This window comes from Schistocerca piceifrons, chromosome X (assembly GCF_021461385.2).
Source record: "Schistocerca piceifrons isolate TAMUIC-IGC-003096 chromosome X, iqSchPice1.1, whole genome shotgun sequence".
In the NCBI taxonomy this organism is placed as follows: Eukaryota; Metazoa; Arthropoda; class Insecta; order Orthoptera; family Acrididae; genus Schistocerca; species Schistocerca piceifrons.
In genome coordinates, this window is record NC_060149.1 from 764,045,203 (window position 1) to 764,071,388 (window position 26,186).

At 44.9% G+C, this 26,186-nt stretch overlaps 1 protein-coding gene and 1 non-coding gene across 3 annotated transcripts in view; one reads left to right on the plus strand and one right to left on the minus strand.

The window, feature by feature from the left end:
- LOC124722942 (hyaluronidase B-like) overlaps positions 1-26,186 on the minus strand; it is a 199,776-nt gene that overhangs the window by 57,586 nt on the left and 116,004 nt on the right. For both annotated transcript variants that reach the window (XM_047248105.1, XM_047248106.1), the window contains exon 2: positions 658-977. In XM_047248105.1, coding sequence (XP_047104061.1) covers positions 658-977 — 320 coding nt within the window. The remainder of the gene's footprint in view (positions 1-657; positions 978-26,186) is intronic.
- On the plus strand, positions 2,583-2,657 carry Trnat-ugu. The gene has a single exon. It is a non-coding gene; the product is annotated as a tRNA-Thr (tRNA).

Here is a 26,186-nt window from a genome sequence, read left to right on the forward strand (position 1 = left end):
CCATTGCAGGTGTCCTCGTCGTTCTAGGTCTTCCCCAGTCGCGAGTCATAGGCTGGAATGTTCCGTGCTCCCTAAGACGCCGATCAATTGCTTCGAACGTCTTCCTGTCGGGACACCTTCGTTCTGGAAATGTCTCGATACAAACGTACCGCGCCACGGCTATTGCCCCGTGCTAATCCATACATCAAATGGGCATCTGCCAACTCAGCATTTGTAAACATTGCACTGACTGCAAAACCACCTTCGTGATGAACACTAACCTGTTGATGTTACGTACTGATGTGCTTGATGCTAGTACTGTAGAGCAACGAGTCGCATGTCAACACAAGCACCGAAGTCAACATTACCTTCCTTCAATTGGGCCAACTGGCGGTGAATCGAGGAAGTACAGTACATACTGACGAAACTAGAATGAGCTCTAACATGGAAATTAAGCGCTTCCGGACACATGTCCACATAACATATTTTCTTTATTTGTGTATGAGGAATGTTTCCTGAAAGTTTGGCCGTACCTTTTTGTAACACCCTGCAAGTGTATTAGTTTCAGAACTATAGACGTGCAAAATCGGATGATTCTTTTTGATACACCCTGTATAAATATTCGGTCTGGGTGTTCCGTTAGGTGAGGAAAGCACACTCGTATTGTGTTGTACTGACCGGCAAACTCTTGATCTGGGACGAGGTGGTCGAGCTCCGCTGAGAAGGCGGCGAGGTGCGCGGAGAGGTTTCCGGCCTGCGGCGCGCCTCCGTTGCGCGGCTGCAGCTGGCCGCTGCTGTCCTTGAGCAGCGCGGGGAACCAGCCCGGGTCGTACAGGATGGTCACCTTGTCCCCGCGGAAGTTGTCGCGCGCGTTCTGCTCGATGCCCCAGTCCGCGGTCAGCGTCGAGAACGGGTTGCTGCCTGCGCTCCAGTACCGCCGGCACATAAAGGTAGGCACGTTCCACACCACTGAGAAGCTGCCGTCCACTGCCGCTGACCTGTCCCAACAGTCACCCGCTGTCACTCTCGAAATAAAACACCAACCAGCCGCAACGTAGTTCAATCTACACACGACTAACCTGCGTTGATGTTAGGGTTTGTGGTCAATGGTGCACAGAAATTACAGTTGGAACAAAAAATAGAAGGTCATGCTTATTTATTAAAACATACAAGGTGTGTGAGAAGAGTAATAAGACTGGCAACACCGTGGGCGATCTGGCAACGCTGTGTTGTTCTACTTGTACAGACTCGTGATTTCATCCCTCCCAGATGCTCAGTCCGAGTTTCAGCTACGTACAGTTATCATATGATTTTTGAGAGCGCCATCAGTGAAGTTTTGTTTTTGTCGTGTGTTACGAAAATGGAACGAGGGAATTTAGAGCAACGTTATGCCATCAAGCTTTGTGTTAAACCTGGGGATTCCGCGAGTGTGGCCTTCGGAATGTTGAAACAGGCCTATGGGGAACATTTCTTATAAAGAGCACAAGTTTTTCTGGCACAAATCATTTTTTAAAGGCCCAGAACTCGTTAAAGATGAGCCTCGCTCAGGGAGACGTTTAACTTCAAAAACCGACGAAAACGTCGAAAGTGGGGTACGGGCTCTTGTGAGATCAGACTGATGATGGATAGCCAGTTAAACTTAAAACTTTCATCGTACGTCAAATTTCGACAGAAGTTTTCCACATGCGAAAAAAATTGTTCAAATGCCTCTAAGCACTATGGGACTTAACATCTGAGGTCATCACTCCGCTGGACTTAGAACTACTTACACCTTAACTAACCTAAGGACATCACACACATCCATGCCCGAGGCAGGATTCGAGCCTGTGATCGTAGCAGCAGCGCGGATCCGAACTGAAGTGCCTAGAACCCTAGAACCTCTCGGCCACAGCTGCCGGCGCTATTTTTTTTTTTTAATCTTACGGCACTTAACTGCTAAGGTCATCAGTCTCTAAGCTTACACACTGCTTAACCTAAATGATCCTGAGGACAAACACACACACCCGTGCCCGAGGGAGGACTCGAACCTCCGCCGGGCAGTCCGTAGCCGCGCGACTGCTACGGTCGCAGGTTCGAATCCTGCCTCGGGCATGGATGTGTGTGATGTCCTTAGGTTAGTTAGGTTTAAGTAGTTCTAAGTTCTAGGGGACTGATGACCATAGATGATAAGTCCCATAGTGCTCAGAGCCATTTGAACCATTTTTGAACCTCCGCCGGGACCAGCCGCACAGCACCTAAGACCGCTCGGCTAATCCCGCGCGGCTACATTTGTTACCGGTGGGTTCAAACAACACGCAAGTATTACAGAGACGCTTCGGGAACTGAAATGGAAATCCCTGGAGGAAAGGCGACGTTCTTTTCGAGGTGCACTATTGTGAAAATTTAGAAAACCGGAATTTGAGGCTGACTGCAGAACGATTCTACCGCCGCTATGTACATTGGGTATGAGGACCGGAAGATTAGGGCTCCTACGGAGGCATATAGACAATGAATGCGCAAATATCTATTAGGAACACTACGAATGTACGTTGTGGACAGTGGGAAATGTGGGTCTCACGGGAAGCGTGCAAGTGATAAGTCCCTGCAGTCGCATTATCCTCTGTGCCCTCGGTGGCTCAGATGGACAGAGCGTCTGCCATGTAAGCAGGAGATCCCGGGTCCGAGTCCCGGTCGGGGCACACATTTTCAGCTGTCCCCATTGACGGATATCAACACCTGTCGGCAGCTAAGGGTTTCGGTTTAGTTATCATTTCATTCCAGAGACGCTGCTCGGTCATCAATGGTATCTGTTCTTTCGGGAAGAGATACCATCTTCATATAGACAGTCGTTCTTCCCTCGCTCAATTTGCGAGTGCAGCAGGAAAGGAAATGACGAGTAGTGGTAGAGGGTACCCTCCACCACGCACCATACGGTGGCATGCGGAGATGTAGGTGTAAACGGAATTCAAGGCTGGTTGGCACATAGCTACGTCAATGGCCAAGAAAAGCGTTTCCACACATTGACATAACGTGTGGTACGTGCTGCCTGTTGGGTATGTAATCAGCTGTGTGCATTCAGGACAGTAACTGGAAAACTGTGTCCCGGATTTATTTGGCATAGCAGCTGTGCCGCAGTAAGTGGATCATTCACAGGTTAGAAAGAATGCTGGAAGATATGTGCTACAGGCTGTTATTCACAGTCAACTTGTGATATTTCTCTTAATCTGGGCTTTTATTTACTACTATTTCAACACAATAATGGGATGGTGCCGTTAATACGAATAACTAGATTTCATAAGTAGCAATATAGATCGTTACTGCAGGAAGTATGAAAGATGTTCCCACAATTGGGACTCAGCCAGAGAGACTGGCAACGGCATATGGCGCTGAAACTATGCCAGTGGGGTGAGGAACTACGAGTAAACCATGAGAGTGGATCCAGTTCAGAGATGTTAAAGGGGACCCACCAACACTTAGGTGTGAAACAAAGAAATTTTCAATATCAAATATTAATGATTAAAAGCCTCTTTTGGCATTTTAAATTCTAGGGGGATCTTGAGTGTTATCTAAGTTTTCTTTACCATATCCGCTATGCAGTAAACTATTTATATGAAGAAACAAATGACAGTTAATGTTGTACCGACAATGCACGAATCGTTAAGAAGTTATATGAAGTGTATAAAGATTTCTTTTACGCACGAAGCACTTCAGCCGGCGTTAGGATGCAATCCGAAACTGATCTCTATGCAGACCATGATCTCAGAGAAACCATGCTCTTGAGATTAACCATGTCAAAGGATTTAATAGTAAACTATTTTCGGTATTTTTTAATAAATGCGTTGTAATGGTATCCCATAATTATTAAAAATACACGGATGAAAAAAATCGCAACAACAAAAAATAGTTAATGTAGACTAATGAAATTTCGGGAATATATTTTTCTAGGTAATATAGTTAAACGATTAACGTTACAAGATCACAGGTATATGTAAGCGTGAGATAAGTCATTGCAAATGTGAAATGCTGGTACATTAATAACTGGTGTAACCGCCAGAATGTTGAATGCAAGCATGCAAACATACATGCGTTGCGTCGTACTGGAGACGTGCCAGTTAGTGCGATGGAGTTCAATGACTGTTCTTTATATTATTTAAAAAAAACATTAGCAACTGTATACCAGTAAGACTGTAACAATGAGAAGTCTTTGCTATTACACTACTGGCCATTAAAATTGCTACACCAAGAAGAAAGGCAGATGATAAACGGGCATTCATTGGACAAATATACTATACTAGAACCGACATGTGATTACATTTTCACGCAATTTGGCTGCATAGATCCTGAGAAATCAGTACCCAGAACAACCATCTCTGGCCGTAATTACGGCCTTGATACGCCTGGGCATTGAGTCAAACAGAGCTTGGATGGCGTGTACAGGTACAGCTGCCCATGCAGCTTCAACACGATACCACAGTACATCAAGAGTAGTGACTGGCGTATTGTGACGAGCCAGTTGCTCGGCCACAGTTGACCAAACGTTTTCAGTTGGTGAGAGATCTAGAGAATATGCAGGCCACGTCAGCAGTCGAACATTTTCTGTATCCAGAAAGGCCCGTACAGGACCTCAACATTCTGTCGTGCATTATCCTGCTGAAATGTAGGGTTTCGCAGGGATCGAATGAAGGGTAGAGCCACGGGTCGTAACACATCTGAAATGGAACGTACACTGTTCAAAGTGCCGTCAATTTCAACAAGAGGTGACCGACACGTGTAACCAATGGCACCCCATACCATCACGCCGGGTGATACGCCAGTATGGCGATGACGGAATACACGCTTCCAATGTGCGTTCACCGCGATGTCGTCAAACACGAATACGACCATCATGATGCTGTAAACAGAACCTGGATTCATCCGAATAAATGACGTTTTGCCATTCGTGCACCCAGGTTCGTCGTTGAGTACACCATCGCAGACTCTCCTGTCTGTGGTGCAGCGTCAAGAGTAATCGCAGCCACGCAGCCATGGTCTCCGAGCTGATAGTCCATGCTGCTGCAAACGTCGTCGAACTGTTCGTGCAGATGGTTGTTGTCTTCCAAACGTCCCCATCAGCTGACTCAGGGATAGAGCCGTGGCTGCACGATGCGTTACAGCCATGTGGATAAGATGCGTGTCATCTCGACTGCTATTGATTTGAGACCGTTGGTATCTAGCACGGCGTTCCGTATTACCCTCTTGAACCACCGATTCCATATTCTGCTAACAGTCATTGGATCTCGACCAACGCGAGCAGCAATGTCGCGATACGATAAACCGCAATCGCGATAGGCTACAATCCGACCTTTATCGAAGTCGGAATCGTGGTGGTGCGCATTTCTCCTCCTTACACGAGGCATCACAACAACGTTTCACCAGGCAACGCCGGTCAACTGCTGTTTGTGTATGAGAAATAGGTTGGAAACTTTCCTCATATGAGAACGTTGTAGGTGTCGCCACTGGCGCCAACCTTGTGTGAATGCTCTGAAAAGCTAATCATTTGCATATCACAGCATCTTCTTCGTGTCGGTTAAATTTCGCGTCTGCAGCACGTCATCTTCGTGGTGTAGCAATTTTAATGGCCAGTAGTGTAGATTTAGAAGCATCCGACCCACCTTACATTTCAAGGCGGTGGGCTGCTCTGTGCTGTTAATGAAATAAATAAATCAAATAAATAAGTTGCGCTTGGTCGGTCAGTACAGGGACGGTTAATGCTCGTCATGAATGATGCTGGAGTTGTCGTTCGGTGATTTCCATATGCAGTCGATTGGAGACTGGATGATCAGCATGGGCAAGGTAACATGTCGACACTCTGTAGTACATGTTGGGTTACAACAGCGGTATGTGAGCGAGCGTTATCCTTTTGGGAAATATCCCATGGAATGCTCTTCATGAATAGCACCACAACACGTAGTATCACCAGACTGACGTACAAATTTTCAGCAAGGCTGCGTGGGATGACCACGAGAGTTCTACTGCTTTCGTACGAAGTAGCACCCCAGACCATAACTCCAGAAGTATGTCCAGTGTGTCCAGCACGCAGACGGGTTGGTTGCAGGACCTCAACTGGCCTCTTTTAACCAACACACGGCCGTCACTGGCACCGAGGCAGAACCATCTTTCATCAGAAAACACAGTAGATCTCCACCCCGCCCGACACCACCGAGGTGGTTGGGGGTCAGTGGAATGCACGCTACAGAACGTCTGGCTCTGAGCTGTCCTTGAAGTAACCGATTGGTAACAGTTCTTTGTGTCACAGTGGTGCCAACTGCTGCTCAAATCGCTGCTGCAAATGCAGTACGGTGTGCCTAAGCCATACGCCGAACACGTTGGTCTTCCCTCTCGGTAGTGCTACGTGGCTGTCAGGAGACCGGTCTTCTTGCGACCGTACATTCCCGTGACCACCGCCGATAGCAGTCATGTACTGTGGCTACATTCCCTCCAAGTCTGTCTGCAGTATCGCGGAAGGAGCATCCAGCTTCTCGTAGCCCTATTACACGACCTCGAACTCCGTGAGGTGTTGATAATGGCGTCTTTGTCGCCTGAAAAACATTCTTAACTAACATCAACTCAGCACGTCCAGTCTCAAAGGTAACCAACGCTCACGATCGTTACAGCGTGTACTTAAAACAAACCAGTTTTGCATCCTCGTAGTGGCATTTCTAGCGCTATTCTTATGCGACTGGCGCAGAAGTTGAATAGGAATCATCTTTCAAATGTAGAAACATGCCTACAAATTATCGTTGAAGTTGCACATCTCCTTGCTGTTGCGATTTCTTTTCATCAGTATAGATTAGCTAACCCCACTTCAATTTATAGCCACGTGGGTAGGCTATTTGCATCTCTGAACGAATCCAGTAAGCTACGAGAACTGCTTCAAGAGACTAGATCAACGAGAGAACTGCACAGATCAAGTAGGAGGACGTCCTACATGCTGATTCATTGAGATGATCCAACAAAGGGTTAACTTAACTTTTGCAGTCTCGAGTGGGAAGGAACAATCAGTTGTACTATACGATATCGCAGTACTTGTGTTATTCCGAATTACGATGCAGTTTTCCTTTGGACCAATGGTGAGACATGCATTCATGTCCAAAGGAACATTGCATCGTAATTCGGAATAACACAGGCACTGTAATATTAAATGTATCCGCAAACACCAGGAAAGCGACTTTCAAATAAAATGTCTTCCATGCATGGGGAATATACGTAATGAATGTACGAGTCAGCGGTTTCTGTGGACTCGTGGCTAGACATAGAAACATTTATGCAGATTTAATACCACGGGGATATCTTGCAGTATGGCATCTGGTGTGGGGAAACTTTTTTAAACAACCGCATTGAGGATAGGCGATGCAATTTTGGGATAACTGTGCTGAATATGAAGAATATGATCAATGTCGCAAGTTATTAGAAAATTTTTAATTGTGGCGGGTAGCAACGGGAAGTTATAGTTTTGCGGATTGCGGAGTGTTGAAAATTGAATGTCGCAGAAAGTACCTGGTGAATCAAAAAGTCAATATAAATTTGAAAACTGAATAAATCACGGAATAATGTAGATAGAGAGGTACAAATTAACACGCATGCTTGGAATGACATGGGGTTTTATTAGAACAAAAAAAATTACAAAAGTTCAAAAAATGTCAGACAGATGGCGCTTCATCTGATCAGAATAGTAATAATTAGCATAACAAAGTAAGACAAAGCAAAGATGATGTTCTTTACAGGAAATGCTCAATATGTCCACCATCATTCCTCAACAATAGCTGTAGTCGAGGAATAATGCTGTGAACAGCACTGTTCCAGCAGGTGTTAATCAGCCAGGCTGGAGATGATGCGATTCTGTAACATATCGGCGTACCTCTCACCCGTCACGGTAGCAGTTACAAAACCAGAATCACGTATTTCCTCGAAGAAAAAAGGTCCGATAACGTTAGATGTGGTAAATCCAACCCATACCGTGACTTTCTCGTCGTGCAATGGAGTTTCCACGACAGTTCTAGGATTTTCGGTAGCCCAAATTCTGCAGCTGTGGGCATTGACAGACCTTCGGAGCGTGAAATGAGGTTCGTCGGTCCACAACACATTACTCAACCGATCGTCATCTTCCGCCATCTTTTGAAACGCCCACACCTTAAATGCCCTCCGCTTCACTAAATCGCCAGGTGACGGTTCATGATGCCGATGGATTTTGTACGGATAGCATCCGAGGGTACGCCTAAGTGCCAACCAAACAGTAGTGTATGGAATGCCGGTGCGACGTGCGACTGCACGAGCGCTGACTTTCCCGTCCATAGACGAACCCGCTACAGTCTCCATTTCTTCCTGAACTGCCTCAGCAGCATTACGCCTTGTGCTCGGTCAGCCACTACGGGGTCTATCGTCTAAAACAACCCGTGGCTTCGAACTTCGAAATCATTCTCGCCACAGCTGCATTTGTCAACGGACCTTTACCCGTTCGAATCCCCTTCCTATGGCGATAGGATCGTAACGCTGAACTAGCACATTCCCCATTCTGATAGTACAGCTTCACTAAAATTACCTTTTCGGGTAACGTCAACATACTGCGACTGCTGCCGCATCTGATTCTCTCTCTCTTTTTTTTTTTCTTTATTGTATTTCAATTCCCCATCGGGATGGGCTGGCAGCAGCATATGCGCTGCTCTTCAGCCGAAAGACATAGAAAAAACAATAGAAGACATTTAAAAAGAACAAAGGAGAGAATATGGTGAACATAGATATAAAAAAGGGGGAACATCATGGAAGGCAATAGACAAAAAACGGGGTGACGGTAAAATGGAGATAAAAAACTGTTAAAACTGTTTAAAAATAGCACACACAAAAGCCACACACTGCGACAATTAAAAGAACACAAGGCACAGTATGGCTGGAGCATAAAAGGTATCGAGGGATGGCGTAGCACATAACAAACACTGACGGCAAACCTCGAGGCAGTACACAATTAAAATCACACCTCTTGACGCACAGGAGAAACACACTAAACACAACACTTATGTGGCACACTGACGATGATCAAAACAGAGGATCTGCCAGGCGCAAGGAGATGAGGGAGACTGGAAGAAGGGAGGGAGGGGAAGAGATGGAGATGAGCGGGAGGGGGGGCGCGCTGAGGAGGGCCAGGTAGGGAGGGATGTGGGAAGGAAAGAGGCAAGTTTGGGGTGCAGGGTCTCAGGGGAGGGGGGGGAAGAGGAAAATCCGCTCTGGGAGAAGGAGGGAAGAGGGAAAAAGGGGGCCCTGGGGAGGGGGGGGGGGACAAGGCCAGGTTATAGTTGGAAGGAAGGGTAGATTTCACGGCGAAGTTCGTCATCCGGGAGGGGGAGGCGTTGGAAATTACCCTGATGAAGGAGATGGAGGGTGTGGAGGTGGAGAGAGGGAGGGATACAGCGATAGAAGTGCGGCAACGGGCGAGGTGTGGAGAGGAAGGAGGAAACCAGAGGGTGGGGGGGGGGGGGGGGATCAAGCCTGCGGACAATGTAAAGGATGCAGAGATGTTGGAGGAACAGGAGGAGGTGGGGGAAGGGGATCGATTCTCTCTCTCATTACAGCTCCTTTTGTAGACGATTGTCATGCGCAGTCACTGACGTTTTGCTGTCCAGCCATCTGTCGGACATTTTGTGAACTTTGTTTATTTCGGTTCTAATAAAACACCATGTCATTCCAAGCACGTGTGTCAATTTTTACCTCTCTATCTACATTATTCTGTGGTTTATTAAGTTTTCAAATTTATACAGGCTTCTTGATCAGCCGGTAATAAGTTTGCGTCAAGGCGAAATTCAGTCCACGTCCAAGGATGATGAATATTTCGCGAATGAAATATTATGAGGGCAATGCGAGTAAGAAGATGGAAGACAGCAGCAGAAAACGTGATGAGATCAGTCACATAACTGGAGGAAGAATACATGAAACGTATTCGCAGATGCCAACACGGACAATCATCAGTTGTATAACGGAATGACGACACTGAAAATTTGTGTTATCGCAAGCGGTCGGCTTACCATGAGGCTATCCGAGTACTCTTCACGACCAGACCTAAACTCCCATATCCGTCAACCGTGTGTCTACAACGTGAACTCGTACATTCATTATGTATATCCCCGTACAGGGAAGATATTTTAATTGAAAGCCGCTTTTTCGGTGCTGGCTGATAAATATGATATTGCAATGCCTTTGTTCAGAGGTACGATGCAAAGTCCGAAGAAACATTGCGTCGTACATCTGCACAACACAGGCACTGCATATCGTATCGGAGGAAGAATCGCTGAAAAAAAAAAAAAGGTTCAAATGGCTCTAAGCACTATGGGACTTAAAATCTGAGGGCATCAGTCCCCTAGACTTAGAACTACTTAAACCTAATTAACCTAAGGACGTCACACATATCCATGACCGAGGCAGGATTCGAACCTGCGACCGTAGCAGCAACGCGGTTCCGGACTGAAGCGCCTAGAACCGCTCGGCCACAGTGGCCGGCGAATCGCTGCACTCAAGGTGTGTGTTAGTTCAAGTCACAGCGGGAGTAGCGAAGAGATCCAGAATTCGCAGATTTTTTGGTTTAGACATTTAAAAGTCAGGAAGATACGCTACTTCTAACATAACGTAGCTTTCTGTTCCGTTTCGAGGCCCACACCATCAGGATACTTGGTATCGGTGAGTTACCTCGGATCTCACCATCAGGTTGACTGATTTCGGTGTATTCTTCTGTCCAACAGTCGTAACTCCCGTGCAGATTATGGCGCCATCTACCTCGAATGGAAAAAATTGTTTCAGATAAATCTTAGGTATTTTTCTGCGTATAATCCGAATCTCCAATAAAAAGAGGGCTTTCCCATTCGACAATAAAAAGCTGATCCCCCGATCCCACCACTGGAGGGGTGGAGAGGGGACGGGAAGGAGGGAGATGGGGGAGGTTAGTATTAGTACAGGCAGATGTCCCCTTTAAAACATTAACTTTTCATATGGATTTTTTTTCATACGGTGCATATTTTCCGAGATATTTAGCTGTACCAAGCACTGAAAGACCTGAGTCGAAAAGCACTGAAAGACCTGAGTCGAAACAAGGCCCCGGGAGTAGACAACATTCCATTAGAACTACTGACGGCCTTGGGAGAGCCAGTCCTGATAAAACTCTACCATCTTGTGTGCAAGATGTATGAGACAGGCGAAATACCCTCAGACATCAAGAAGAATAAAATAATTCCAATCCCGAAGAAAGCAGGTGTTGACAGATGTGAAAATTACCGAACTATCAGTTTAATAAGTCACAGCTGCAAAATACTAACGCGAATTCCTTACAGACGAATGGAAAAACTGGTAGAAGTCGACCTCGGGGAAGGTCAGTTTGGATTCCGTAGAAATGTTGGAACACGTGAGGCAATACTAACCTTACGCCTTATCTTAGAAGAAAGATTAAGGAAAGGCAAACCTACGTTTCTAGCATTTGTACACTTAGAGAAAGCTATTGACAATGTTGACTGGAATACTCTCTTTCAAATTCTAAAGGTGGCAGGGGTAAAATACAGGGAGCGAAAGGCTATTTACAATTTGTACAGAAACCAGATGGCAGTTATAAGTGTCGATGGACATGAAAGGGAAGCAGTGGTTGGGAAGGGAAGGAGACAGGGTTTTGTACTCCTCCCCAATGTTATTCAATCTGTATATTGAGCAAGCAGTAAAGGAAACGAAAGAAAAATTCGGAGTAGGTATTAAAATCCATAGAGAAGAAATAAAAACTTTGAGGTTCGCCGATGACATCGTAATTCTGTCAGAGACAGCAAAGGACTTGGAAGAGCAGTCGAACGGAATGGACAGTGTCTTGAAAGGAGGATATAAGATGAACATCAACAAAAGCAAAACGAGGATCATGGAATGGAGTCGAATTAAGTCAGGTGATGCTGAGGGATTTAGATTAGGAAATGAGACACTTAAAGTAGTAAAGGAGTTTTGCTATTTGGGGAGCAAAATAACTGATGATGGTCGAAGTAGAGAGGATATAAAATGTAGACTGCAATGGCAAGGAAAGCGTTTCTGAAGAAGAAAAATTTGTTAACATCGAGTATAGATTTAAGTGTCAGGAAGTCGTTTCTGAAAGTATTTGAATGGAGTGTAGCCATGTATGGAAGTGAAACGTGGACGATAAATAGTTTAGACAAGAAGAGAATAGAAGCTTTCGAAATGTGGTGCTACAGAAGAATGCTGAAGATTAGATGGGTAGATCACATAACTAATGAGGAGGTATTGAATAGAATTGGAGAGAAGAGGAGTTTGTGGCACAACTTGACTAGAAGAAGGAACCGGTTGGAAGGACATGTTCTGAGGCATCAAGAGATCACCAGTTTAGTATTGGAGGGCAGCGTGGAGGGTAAAAATCGTAGAGGGAGACTAAGAGATGAATACACTAAGCAGATTCAGAAGGATGTATGCTGCAGTAGGTACTGGGAGATGAAGAAGCTTGCACAGGATAGAGTAGCATGGAGAGCTGCCTCAAACCAGTCTCAGGACTGAAGACCACAACAACAACAACAAGTAAAAAATAAATAAAATACAACTAAAAAAAATCTTTATGTGACATCCGTATACGCAAGCGAAGTCGTTGGTAAGCAGTTAGGTTAGGAATAAACAGTGAACGAGTGTTGTTGCGACCGTTGACTATTATGGACAGTTTTTACCAAAATGAGCTTTTGAAATGCGTTGTTATAGGTTGTAACTGCATCATGAAAATAAGTCGTGTGAAACTGTAATTTTTGCTATTGAGTATACTACTCCTTGAGATTATTTTGAAATATTCTTTACAAAATCGTTGTAGTCGTGGTACGACCTGTCTTTAGCATTTATAATTAGAATCACAGCCACAAAATTCATAAATCTGAGGCAATCAGGATGAGAAGATTAAAAAAAAAAGCCGAACAAATGATAGATGGGACTCAGGAACAGTGGGGCAATATTTAAGTATTTACCTTTCTGTCAAATAAATTCGTAACTAACCGTCTCCATTTACAATCTGACAAACACAGCTCACTCTTTGAGTTGGACTAAACAACTCTGTAAGCGAAACCACCGACAAACTCTTCTACACTGAATGTTGTGTTTTTTACTGATATTCCCCATGTTATGTCTCTCAACACGCTTCTGCAAGAGTTACGATAGCTGATAAAAAATACGTATGTCAGCTCCTTAAAGATGTGGACGGTTATGATGGTTGTGCTATTATCTCGCACAGGAATAATCACAAGGTCAAAGAAAATGCGAGTATAAACGCTTAGGAAATTTCAGAAATAATACTCGATGCTGAAAACAAGTTGCAGTGACGCTAATAACATTACTTTACATTAAAACGGCTCGTAGTGTCAAATCCGCGGCCAGAAACGAGAATGAGAAAGAAATGCTTGCACAGCACCTTATGTGATAATGGGATGCCGGGCTTGAATGCCGCAGTAAAGGCTTTAGCATGAACGTTATCTGCTCTTGGCAGGAAAAAGGGTGGATCAGAAGCTTTAGCGTGGTTCTAACATGACGTCACTTCCTCTTAAACGGTGGCACACTTTTATGAAGCAGCGTCACGTTGGCCGTGACTGTGAACTTCGCGAGATAACCTTTCCTCACTTACAGGACGTTGCATCGTCAGTAACGACGTAAATTCGACGGGGAACATAGTTTATCACTACGGCATTCATTGATAAAATTTTGTTGGTGCGTCACGTCTGAACGAGTTCTCAAGATTTCGACGGTTTCCTCCGTCGTCATCACTAGCAACTGGCTGCCGTAGTTCATACTTCATCTATTTAAAAAAGCTGATAAAAATACTCATAACGCCTTTTTAAGAGACAGTCTCCACTCCTTCCGATCTGATCACGTAAGCGAGGAAGAGATGTGCAATGATTTCAAAGAGATGGTATCGACGGCAGTTGACAGATATATACCACATAAATTAATAAGTGATGATACTGATCCCCGATGGTTCACAAAACGGGTCCGATCACTGTTGCAGAAGCAACGAAAAAAGCATGCTAAATTTAAAAGGACGCAAAATCCCCAAGATTGGCAAAGTTTTGCAGAATTTCGAAATATAGCGATACTTCAGTGCGAGATGCTTTTAATAATTTCCACAAAAAAACTCTGTCTTGGAATCTGGCACAAAACGCAAAGAGACTCTGGTCATACATAAAACACACCAGTGGCAGGACGCAATCAATATCTTCACTGTGCGATAACGACGGTGAAGTCACTGATGACAGTGCCACTAAAGCGGAGTTATTAAACACGGTTTTCCGAAATTCCTTCACCAAAGAAGACGAAGTAAATATTCCAGAATTCTAATCAAGAACAACTGGCAAAATGAGAAACATAGAAGTAGATATCCTCGATGTAGCAAAACAGTTTAAATCGCTTAATATAGACAAGGCCTCGGGTACAGATTGTATACCAGTCAGGTTCCTTTCAGAATATGCTGATACAATAGCTCCATATTTAGTAATTATATACAACCGCTCGCTCACAGAAAGTTCCGTACCTAAAGACTGGAAAATTGCTCAAGTCACACCAATACCTAAAAAGGGAAATAGGAATAATCCGCTGAATTACAGGCCCATATCACTAACGTCGATTTGCAGTGGGGTTCTGGAACATATACTGTCTTCGAACATTATGTCCGGCTGGTGTGGCCGAGCGGTTCTAGGCGCTTCAGTCTGGAACCGCGCGACCACTACGGTCGCAGGTTCGAATCCTGCCTCGGGCATGGATGTGTGTGATGTCCTTAGGTTAGTTAGGTTTAAGTAGTTCTAAGTTCTACGGAACTGATGACCTCAGCTGTTAAGTCTCATAGTGCTCAGAGCCATTTGAACCATTTTTGAAAATTATGAATTACCTCGAAGAAAACGATTTATTGACACATAGTCAGCACGGATTCAGAAAACATCGGTCTTGTGAAACACAACTAGCTCTTTTGTACTCATGAAGTAATGAGTGCTGTCGACAGGGGTTGTCAAATTGATTCCATATTTTTGATTTCCACAAGGATTTCGACACCGTTCCTCACAAGCGTCTTCTAACCAAACTGCGTGTCTATGGAATATCGCCTCAGTTGTGCGACTGAATTCGTGATTTCCTGTTAATAATAGACGGAAAGTCATGGAGTAAAAGAGAAGTAATATCCGGCGTTCCCCTAGGAAGTGTTATAGGCCCTCTATTGTTCCTCATCTATATTAACGACATGGGAGGCAATTTCAGTAGCCCTATTAGATTTTTTGCAGATGATGCTATCATTTACCGTCTTGTGAAGTCATGAGATGACCAAAACTAATTGAAAAATAATTTAGATAAGATAAGATGGTGCGAAAAGTGGCAGTTGACCCTGAATAAAGAAAAGTGTGAAGTTATTCACATGAGTACTAAAAGAAATCCGCTAAGTTTTGATTACGCGATAAGTCACACAAATTTTAACACTGAAAATTCAACTACACTCCTGGAAATGGAAAAAAGAACACATTGACACCGGTGTGTCAGACCCACCATACTTGCTCCGGACACTGCGAGAGGGCTGTACAAGCAATGATCACACGCGCGGCACAGCGGACACACCAGGAACCGCGGTGTTGGCCGTCGAATGGCGCTAGCTGCGCAGCATTTGTGCACCGCCGCCGTCAGTGTCAGCCAGTTTGCCGTGGCATACGGAGCTCCATCGCAGTCTTTAACACTGGTAGCATGCCGCGACAGCGTGGACGTGAACCGTATGTGCAGTTGACGGACTTTGAGCGAGGGCGTATAGTGGGCATGCGGGAGGTCGGGTGGACGTACCGCCGAATTGCTCAACACGTGGGGCGTGAGGTCTCCACAGTACATCGATGTTGTCGCCAGTGGTCGGCGGAAGGTGCACGTGCCCGTCGACCTGGGACCGGACCGCAGCGACGCACGGATGCACGCCAAGACCGTAGGATCCTACGCAGTGCCGTAGGGGACCGCACCGCCACTTCCCAGCAAATTAGGGACACTGTTGCTCCTGGGGTATCGGCGAGGACCATTCGTAACCGTCTCCATGAAGCTGGGCTACGGTCCCGCACACCGTTAGGCCGTCTTCCGCTCACGCCCCAACATCGTGCAGCCCGCCTCCAGTGGTGTCGCGACAGGCGTGAATGGAGGGACGAATGGAGACGTGTCGTCTTCAGCGATGAGAGTCGCTTCTGCCTTGGTGCCAATGATGGTCGTATGCGTGTTTGGCGCCGTGCAGGTGAGCGCCACAATCAGGACTGCATACGACCGAGGCACACAGGGCCAACACCCGGCATCATGGTGTGGGGAGCGATCTCCTACACTGGCCGTACACCACTGGTGATCGTCGAGGGGACACTGAATAGTGCACGGTACATCCAAACCGTCATCGAACCCATCGTTCTACCATTCCTAGACCGGCAAGGGAACTTGCTGTTCCAACAGGACAATGCACGTCCGCATGTATCCCGTGCCACCCAACGTGCTCTAGAAGGTGTAAGTCAACTACCCTGGCCAGCAAGATCTCCGGATCTGTCCCCCATTGAGCATGTTTGGGACTGGATGAAGCGTCGTCTCACGCGGTCTGCACGTCCAGCACGAACGCTGGTCCAACTGAGGCGCCAGGTGGAAATGGCATGGCAAGCCGTTCCACAGGACTACATCCAGCATCTCTACGATCGTCTCCATGGGAGAATAGCAGCCTGCATTGCTGCGAAAGGTGGATATACACTGTACTATTGCCGACATTGTGCATGCTCTGTTGCCTGTGTCTATGCCTGTGGTTCTGTCAGTGTGATCATGTGATGTATCTGACCCCAGGAATGTGTCAATAAAGTTTCCCCTTCCTGGGACAATGTATTCACGGTGTTCTTATTTCAATTTCCAGGAGTGTATATACTTAGGGATAACAATTACAAATAACATTAATTGGAAGGATCACATAGATAATGTTGTGGGTAGAGCAAGCCAAAGACTACGATTCATTGGCAGAACACTTAAAGGTGCAACAGGTCTACTAAAGAGACTGCTTACACCACGCTTGTCCGCCACGTCTATACCCGAGATTTCCACACTCCTAAACATCCCTAGGTCCACTGTTTCCGATGTGATAGTGAGGTGGAAACGTGAAGGGACACGTACAGGACAAAAGCATACAGGCCGACCTCGTCTGTTGACTGACAGAGACGGCCGACAGTTAAACAGGGTCGTAATGTGTAATAAGCAGACATCTGTCCAGACCATCACACAGGAATTCCAAACTGCATCAGGATCCACTGCTAGTACTATGACAGTTAGGCAGGAGGTGAGAAAACGTGGATTTCATGGATGAGCGGCTGCTCATAAGCCGCACATCACGCCGGTAAATGCCAAACGACGCCTCGCTTGGTGTAAGGAGCGTAAACACTAGACGATTGAACAGTGGAAAAACGTTGTGTGGAGTGACGAATCACGGTACAAAATGTGGCGATCCCATGGCAGGGTGTGGGTATGGCGAATGCCCGGTGAACGTCATCTGCCAGTGTGTGTAGTGTCAACAGTAAAATTCGGAGGCGGTGGTGTTATGGTGTGGTCGTGTTTTTCATGGAGAGGGTTTGCACCCCTTGTTGTTTTGCGTGGCACTATCACAGCAAAGGCCTAAATTGATGTTTTAAGCACCTTCTTGCTTCCCACTGTTGAAGAGCAATTCTGGGATGGCGATTGCATCTTTCAACACGATCGAGCACCTATTCTTAACACATGGCCTGTGGCGGAGTGGTTACGCGACAATAACATCCCTGAATTGGACTGGCCTGCACAGAGTTTTGACCTGAATCCTATAGAACACCTATGGGATGTTTGGGAACGCCGCCTTCGTGCTGGGCCTCACCGACCGACATCGATACCTCTCCTCAGTGTTGCGGTCCGTGAAGAATGGGCTGCCATTCACAAGAAACCTTCCAGCAACTGATTGAACGTATGCCTGCGAGAGCGAAAGCTGTCATCAAGGCTAAGGGTGGGCCAACACGATATTGAATTCCAGCATTGTCGACGGAGGGCGCCACGAACTTGTAAGTCATTTTCAGCCAGGTGTCCGGATACTTTTGATCACATAGAGTATATCATGATGATGACATGTTAAAGGCAATAAATCTTTTTATTTACCAAGAGCAGGTATTGCCTGTTTTTTTAAAAAAAACAGTAGTTTTGAATGCATTTTTGTACAGACATTTTTAAATATGTACAATGAAAGGTGTTTTAATTTTTACAGATGTACACGTAGTTTTTGAAAGATAAACAGATATGTACAGATATGGGATGCCTATACATTCGTCCATAAAAGAGGCGATTTAAGTGTGACTTTCGATTTATATAGTTGTAAATTATCTTTGGATTAGCTATAGCATGGACATTACAGGTACTGTTGTACAGTCACTTTCATCTTAGGCGCTGTCAATGCCATCATTTACTACTGTACTTTAAAAGTAAATTTAAGTACTATACTAAAGCCAGATTAATCTTTAGAGCTGTCAGCCAGCTTTAAAGGCAATCTTAAATGCTGTCAGCCAACTTTAGACGTAAGTCACCATACTGGAAGTAGAATATGTACTTTACATAATGTCAATGTATGTTCCGTATTATCTCAATTTGTATCTTTTACAGCGTAAATTCTGATGATGCTCTTGTTCATTCAAAGAGCGAAACAGGTCAATAAAAAGTACAAAGTGCGGCTTGTAGCTGTTTTCAAGAACTTAAATCTACTTATGCTAACAGAGCTTGTGCCAATGTCTACTGCGATGGAGAAACGTTAGTAGCATCACCGATACAGTAGAAAGGAAATCGATTCGTCACACTTAGACTCTCACCAGCCAATGCTCACTTCTATGGCCCAATAAAGGTATGGCAGCTATCCAGGTAAATTCTGTTGCAGCAAATTTTGGTATTTCTTGGTGATAGAATTGCAGCTGCTCGATGTTTTGTCTCATTAAACATAATTATATGCTTGTTTGTGAGGAGCATGGTAATCACAATATATTCTGATTGCCATCTATTTTTTTATGGCAACATATTTTGTGAATGCCTGTCATGTTGGCCCTTTTGTATCTAACAGTGGTCAATTTCTTTATGGAACGTTTCGGGGAATCCACCTTTTCCGTTGTGTTGACGATACATTTATAAACTGGTAACATGATGTGGAAGCATTTCGACATTTCCTAAATAATTAAAGTACTGTGAGCACTAATATCAAGATCACACTGAAATAGAAAGAAAAGAAGAGTGGCCACATTTACACTACTAGTCATTAAAACTGTTACATCACGAAGATGACGTGCTACAGACGCGAAATTTAATAGACAGGAAGAAGATGCTGTGATATGCAAATAATTAGCTTTTCAGAGCTTTCACACAAGGTTGGCGCCGGTGGCGACACCTACAACGTGCTGACATGAGGAAAGTTTCCAGCCGATTTCTCATACACAAACAGCAGTTGACCGGTGTTGCCTGGTGAAATGTTGTTGTGATGCCCCGTGTAAGGAGGAGAAATCACGTTTCCGACTTTGATAAAGGTCGGATTGTAGCCTATCGAGATTGCGACATTGCTGCTCGCGTTGGTCGAGATCCAATGACTGTTAGCAGAATGTGGAATCGGTGGGTTCAGGAGGGTAATACGGAACGCCGTGATGGATCCCAACGGCCTCGTATCACTAGCAGTCGAGATGACACGCATCTTATCCGCATGGCTGTAACGGATCGTGCAGCCACGTCTCGATCCCTGAGTCAACAGATGGGGACGTTTGCAAGACAACAACCATCTGCACGAACAGTTCGACAACGTTTGCAGCAGCATGGACTATCATCTCGGAGACCATGGCTGTGGTTACCCTTGACGGTGCATCACAGACAGGAGCCCCTGCGATGGTGTACTCAACGACGAACCTGGGTGCACGAATGCAAACGTCATTTTTTCGGATGAATCCAGGTTCTATTTACAGCATCACGATGGTCGCATCCGTGTTTGGCGACATCGCGGTGAACGCACATTGGAAGCGTGTATTCGTCATCTCCATACTGGCGTATCACCTGGCGTGATGGTATGGGGTGCCATTCAAAAATGATTCAAATGGCTCTGAGCACTATGGAACTTAACTTCTGAGGTCATCTGTCCCCTAGAACTTAGAACTACTTAAACGTAACTAACCTAAGGATATTACACACATCCATGCCCGAGGCAGGATTCGAACCTGCGACCGTAGCGGTCGCGCGGTTCCAGACTGTAGCGCCTAGAACCGCTCGGCCACTCCGACCGGCTGGGGTGCCCTTGGTTACACGTCTCGGTCACCTCAGGTTCGAATTGATGGCACTTTGAACAGTGGACGTTACATTTCAGATGTGTTACGACCCCTGTCTCCACCCTTCATTCGATCCCTGCGAAACCCTACATTTCAGTAGGATAATGCACGGCCACCTGTTGCAGGTCCTGCACGGGCCTTTGTGGATGCAGAAATTGTTCGATTGCTGACGTGGCCAGCACATTCTCCAGATTTCTCACCAACTGAAAACGTCTGGTCAATGGTGGCCGAGCAACTGGCTCGTCACAATACGCCTGTCACTACCCTTGATGAACTGTGGTATCGCGTTGAAGCTGCACGGGCAGTTGTACCTGTACACGCCATCCAAGCTCTGTTTGACTCAATGCCCAGACGTATCAAGGCCGTTATTACGGCCAGAGGTGGTTGTTCTGGGTACTGATTTCTCAGGATCTATGCACCGAAATTGCGTGAAAAGGTAATCACATGTCAGTTCTAGTATAATATATCTGTCCAATGAATACCCGTTTATCATCTGTATTTCTTGGTGTAGCAATTTTAATGGACAGTAGTGTAAACGTATTACAAAAACGTGAGCAAGGTTGGTGGCTCAGAGACTCAGTACATCGGAAGTCGATGCATATTGACTTGCATCTCACCGTGCAAAGCTTTCATCTGGTGGCCCACATGAGAACTATTATTAAGACGTTGACACGTAGAGCTACAACGATTTTAAAAGATGACTTTCGGAATTCCGAGGGTATACGGTAAGATATTTAGACGGCTGCTAAGCACAGCCTGAAAAAAAAGCATAGCGTTATTTGATGAAACAAAAATATTATTCCATGCGTCAGTCCATTGGAATTTTGTCATAATAAATGTGAAACTTAGCAGCAACAACTTTAACTTGGACAGCTGCTACGTCCTTATTTATGCAAAGAACCTGAATGTCGTTTGTGAGAATCCGCAGAGAGATTTGCCGAGCTGTCTCCTTTCCAATGGGGTCGGCGGCTGTACTTACATCAAACCTAACGCGGAGATAGAACAGAAAAATTGTATGCATTAAATAAATATGTACACACATGAAAATGTTCTAAGAAACTAATTTTTTCTCCTAATGGAAAATCATACGAGGTCTATTCGGTATATACTGAGTGTATCATACACATGTAATTACTCATATGTACGTATAATTACATAACATTATAACAGTGTTCAACAATTGCATTACGTAACTTCGTAACGATATTAATCATTTTTTCCGAATAAATAATGCAGCATGAAAATTGTAGAGGAAGAAACATAGAATGCAGCATGAAAATTGTAAAGAAATAGTCATAGAATTGTGAAGTTTATAATCATCAATAAGTGGTAACACCTTCTCTTCAATTATGTACTGCCTTCTTGATATTGGCGAAATGAGATGGGAGATCCCATCTAGAGGAAAGTTCTTCCATTGATATCTAAGCCGAGCGCACTACTGATCGAGACACCAGATACTGTCTGCATCCTCCGAAGCTTTTCTTTGAAGGCTATCCCAAAGGTGCTGTATGCGGCTTATGTCAGGAGACTGAGAAGGTCACTATGGCACTTGAATAATGTGTCTTTCAAATCATTTACACACCGCTTCAGCAACATGTGGTCCGCCATGATCATTCATGTATAGGAATTCAGGCGCATACTCTTCAGCGATCGGAAGCACCAAAGGTTGCCAAATGTTTTGAATATAAAGATTGATCGCTGTGTTCCTCTTACAAAAACGAGATCTATTTTTGAATTGGTCTTTATTCCTCCTCAGCCTATGGTAGAAGCTCCTTGAAATGTGTGGATCTCCTGTACGTTGCTAAGCATTTCTGTTTCGCTAGTCGCTACCATACGACCATTCTTCTTGAATCTTGTAGCAAATGGTTCAAATGGCTATGAGCACTATGGGACTTAATATCTGAGGTCATCAGTCCCCTAGACTTACAACTATTTAAACCTAACTAACCTAAGGACGTGACGCACATCCATGCCCGAGTCAGGATTTGAACCTGCGACTGTAGCGGTCGCGCGGTTCCAGACTGAAGCGTCTAGAACCGCTCGGCCACACCGGCCGGCTCTTGTTGACATCCCGTGCTTTTGACTGCTGGTTCAGCATAATATGACATGAATTCCGCATATCGGAACACACACGGGCGCTACTGCTGACCTAAATTACAGCTTAAAGTGCCCTTGTCAACGAGAATTACCAAAGTAAACAATGTTATTCCCACATATATAATGGAATGACAAAAGTCGTGGGATATCTTCTATCGTGTCGGACCACCTTCTACAGGGCGTAGTTCAAATGGTTCAAATGGCTCTGAGCACTATGGGACTTAACGTCTGAGATCATCAGTCCCATAGAACTTAGAACTACTTAAACCTAACTAACCTAAGGACATCACACACATCCATGCCCGAGGCAGGATTCGAACCTGCGACCGTAGCGGTCGCGCGGTTCATGACTGTAGCGCCTAGAACCGCTCGGCTACCCCGGCCGGCTACAGGGCGTAGTGCAGTAGCTCGACGTCGCATGGACTCAACAAGTCGTTGGAAGTCTCTTGGAAAAATACTGAGTCATGCAGCCTCTATAGCCGTCCATAATGGCGAAAGTTGCCGGTGCAGGTTTTTGAGCACGAACTGAACTCTCGATTATGTTCCATAAATGTTCGATGGGATTCATGCCGGGCGATCTGGGTGGCCAAATCATTCGCTGGACTTGTCCAGAACATTCTTCAAACCAATCGCGAGCGGTTGTGGGCCCAGTGACTTGGCGCATTCTCATCCGTAAAAATTCTGCCCTTGTCAGGTAACTAAAGTATGCGAAAGCTTGCAAATAGCCTCCAAGTGGCCGAACATAATCATTTCCAATCAATGATCGGTTTAGTTGGACGAAAGGACTCAATCAATTCCATGTAAACACATCTCACACCATTTTGGAGCCACCACCAGCTTGCACAGTACGTTGTTGGCAACTTGGGTCCATGGCTTCGTGTGGTCTGAACCACACTCGAACCCCACCATTAGCTCTTACCAACTGAAATCGGGACTCATCTGACCAGACCATTGTTTTCCAGTCATGTAGGGTCCAACCAATATGGTCACAAGCTTAGGAGAGGTACAGCACTCGGTATCGTGCAGTTAACAAAGTGGCTTGCGTCGGTCGTCCGCTGGCATTGCCCATTAACGCCAAATTTCGCTGTCTGTCCTCCTATAAGCAAACGCCGCTGCTCTCAGTCGTTAAATGAAGGCCGTCGGTCACTGTGTAGTCCGTCAGGAGAGATAATGCCTGAAATTTGGTCTTCTCATCATACTACTGACACTGTGGGTTTCGGAATACTGAATTCCCTAACGATTTCCGAAATGGAATGCCCCATGTGTCTAGCTCCAACTACCATGCCGCCTTCAAAGTCTGCTAATTCCAGTCGTGCCACCATAATCATCTCGAAAATCTTTTCACATCAATCATCTGAGTAAAAATGACAGCTGCACCAACGCACTGACCTTTCATACCCTGTGTACACCCTATTGCAGCTATTTGTATATGTGCATATCGCTATCCATGACTTTGGTCACCTCAGTGTAAATTCTTCAAAAATTCGTGTCTAAGATCGATATCCGAATCAGCCAAACATTATAGTGACCCAGTGCTAGCGTACTAGCTTCATCTCTCAGTTCAAAACGTTTGTCATCTTCTGCTGTCATATAGTGGAAACTTCATAACCTTTTGATGGAATAGCATACCAAATAGTAACAATACACATTTACATAGTTAAGAATGGTTTTTCTTGCTTTCAGGGTTCAAAAAAGGTTCAAATGGCTCTGAGCACTATGGGACTTAACATCTGTGGTCATCAGTCCCCTAGAACTTAGAGCTACTTAAACCTAACTAACCTAAGGACATCACACACATCCAAGCCCGAGGCAGGATTCGAACCTGCGACCGTAGCGGTCACGCGGTTCCAGACTGAAGCGCCTAGAACCGCACGGCCACACCGGCCGGCTTGCTTTCAGGGCCAGCCAAATATTGTTGTGACTCCAAGATAGGGTATGAACTAGATACTGCTGATAATGCTAAATCATGCTGACACACAGTGGAAACTACTCGTATTGTTTTGAAACTGAATACTTTCCAGAAATTTTATACATCAGTGTTGTTCTTGGAACTTTGTGCAGTTTATTAGCACTTGTTATGGAATGCGAGCTACAGTTGGGTGTCAGCTACTGGGGTTGTCAGCTACTGTGGGTAGCAGTTACAGAGAGGTCACTTTCCAGTGTAAATGGGAAACGTGTATCTGGTAATGGTAAACAATAAATGGTAAATAGTAAACGTTAAAGGATAAATGGCAAAGGGCAACAGGAAATGGTAAATAGTAAGCTGCAAATGGGTAAAGGGTAACGGTAAATGGGAAACGATATACGATAAGTGGTAAATGATAGACAACAGGTAATAGTATATTGTAAACAGTAAATGGTAAATGGGTGATGGGTAATAGTAAATGGTAAATGGGTAAAGGTTAATTATGAATGGTGCATGGTAAACAGTGAATGGGTGGCAGGTAACAGTAAATGTGTAACAGCAAATGGGTAACTTAAACAGCTAGTTGAAATGCTAAATGGTAAAAGGGTAATAGGTAACAAGTAGCTGTTAATGGTTAATCGTGAATCGGTAATAGGTAACAGTAAATGGTAAACAGTGAATTTGTAACATGTAACAGATAATGAGCTATGTGTAATGGGTAACCAATAATGGTAAACAGTTAATGGGTTATGGATAATGGCGAACAGGTAAAGGACAGTAGGTAGCTGATACTGGTAAATGGTTAGTGGTAAATGGTAAAAGGGTAAAGGGTAATGGGTAATAGTAAATGGTAAATGTCAGTGATAAATGGGTAACAAGTAATAGCTAATTGAAAAGTAGCAACGTGAATAGCTGCAGGGTAAAGGTTCCCAGCGAGAAGTGAAATGTCTGTGTGACCAGCGAGCTTACCATTTACCATTTAGCATTACCCATTACCCATTATGTATCCACTTACCACTACTTGTTACTACTACATGCTACAGATTACCTGTTAGTTTTTTATGTCTCGGGAGAAACCTTTAAGTCTGTGTACAATATAAAGCGACTTGAACACCTTTAGCACATGGAAACCGATTTTCCATCAACATTAAGCTTTCAGCCAGTAATACTACAAGATTACCGACTGAGAAACTGAAAGGAGTTCCTGTATTACTTACAATGCTGGGTGAGAGGAATTCACCAAAAGTCAACTCATGAATCCCTTAAAAGTTCTGAAAATCGCTTGCAGTTTGGTGATCGTCACTGTAGGCGGTATGTTCTAGGTCCACTCGTAAACAGCGTTGTGATTTTCATTAATAGTCCGTAGCTACCATTCAGTTGAAGATGATACAGAAAATGTGCTATCTGGATCGAGGTTGAGACAGTAGATTTGTATCCACAGAAGCGGGGTCAAATCCTCATCCACCCACCTTGTTTAGACTTCGTAAGTCCTTTAAGGCGAATGCTGAGATTGTCTCTTCAAAGCGTTAATTACTTCTTGTCTAGTACGACCTGTTGAGATTGGTGTCACCAGGTCGTTAAACTGTTACTTTCGTTCCTTCCTTCCTGTCTCCATTTCTCCCACTCCTTCCGTGATGCCAAGACGATTCCCTCCTCTGTCGTTAGCAATAACATTGTGCTCTGTTTCTTGCGATGGCGATGTCGATCTGTCATTAAACGCTAACCACTCTACTTTATTGTTTAGGAAAGTCTCTCCTCACAGAGTAATGACGTATGCAGAACCTGCTTTGCATGTACCTGTACTTATATTGGCTTAGAGTCATTAGAGAATCTTAATGAAGCCCTGAATCGGGAACGCCTGC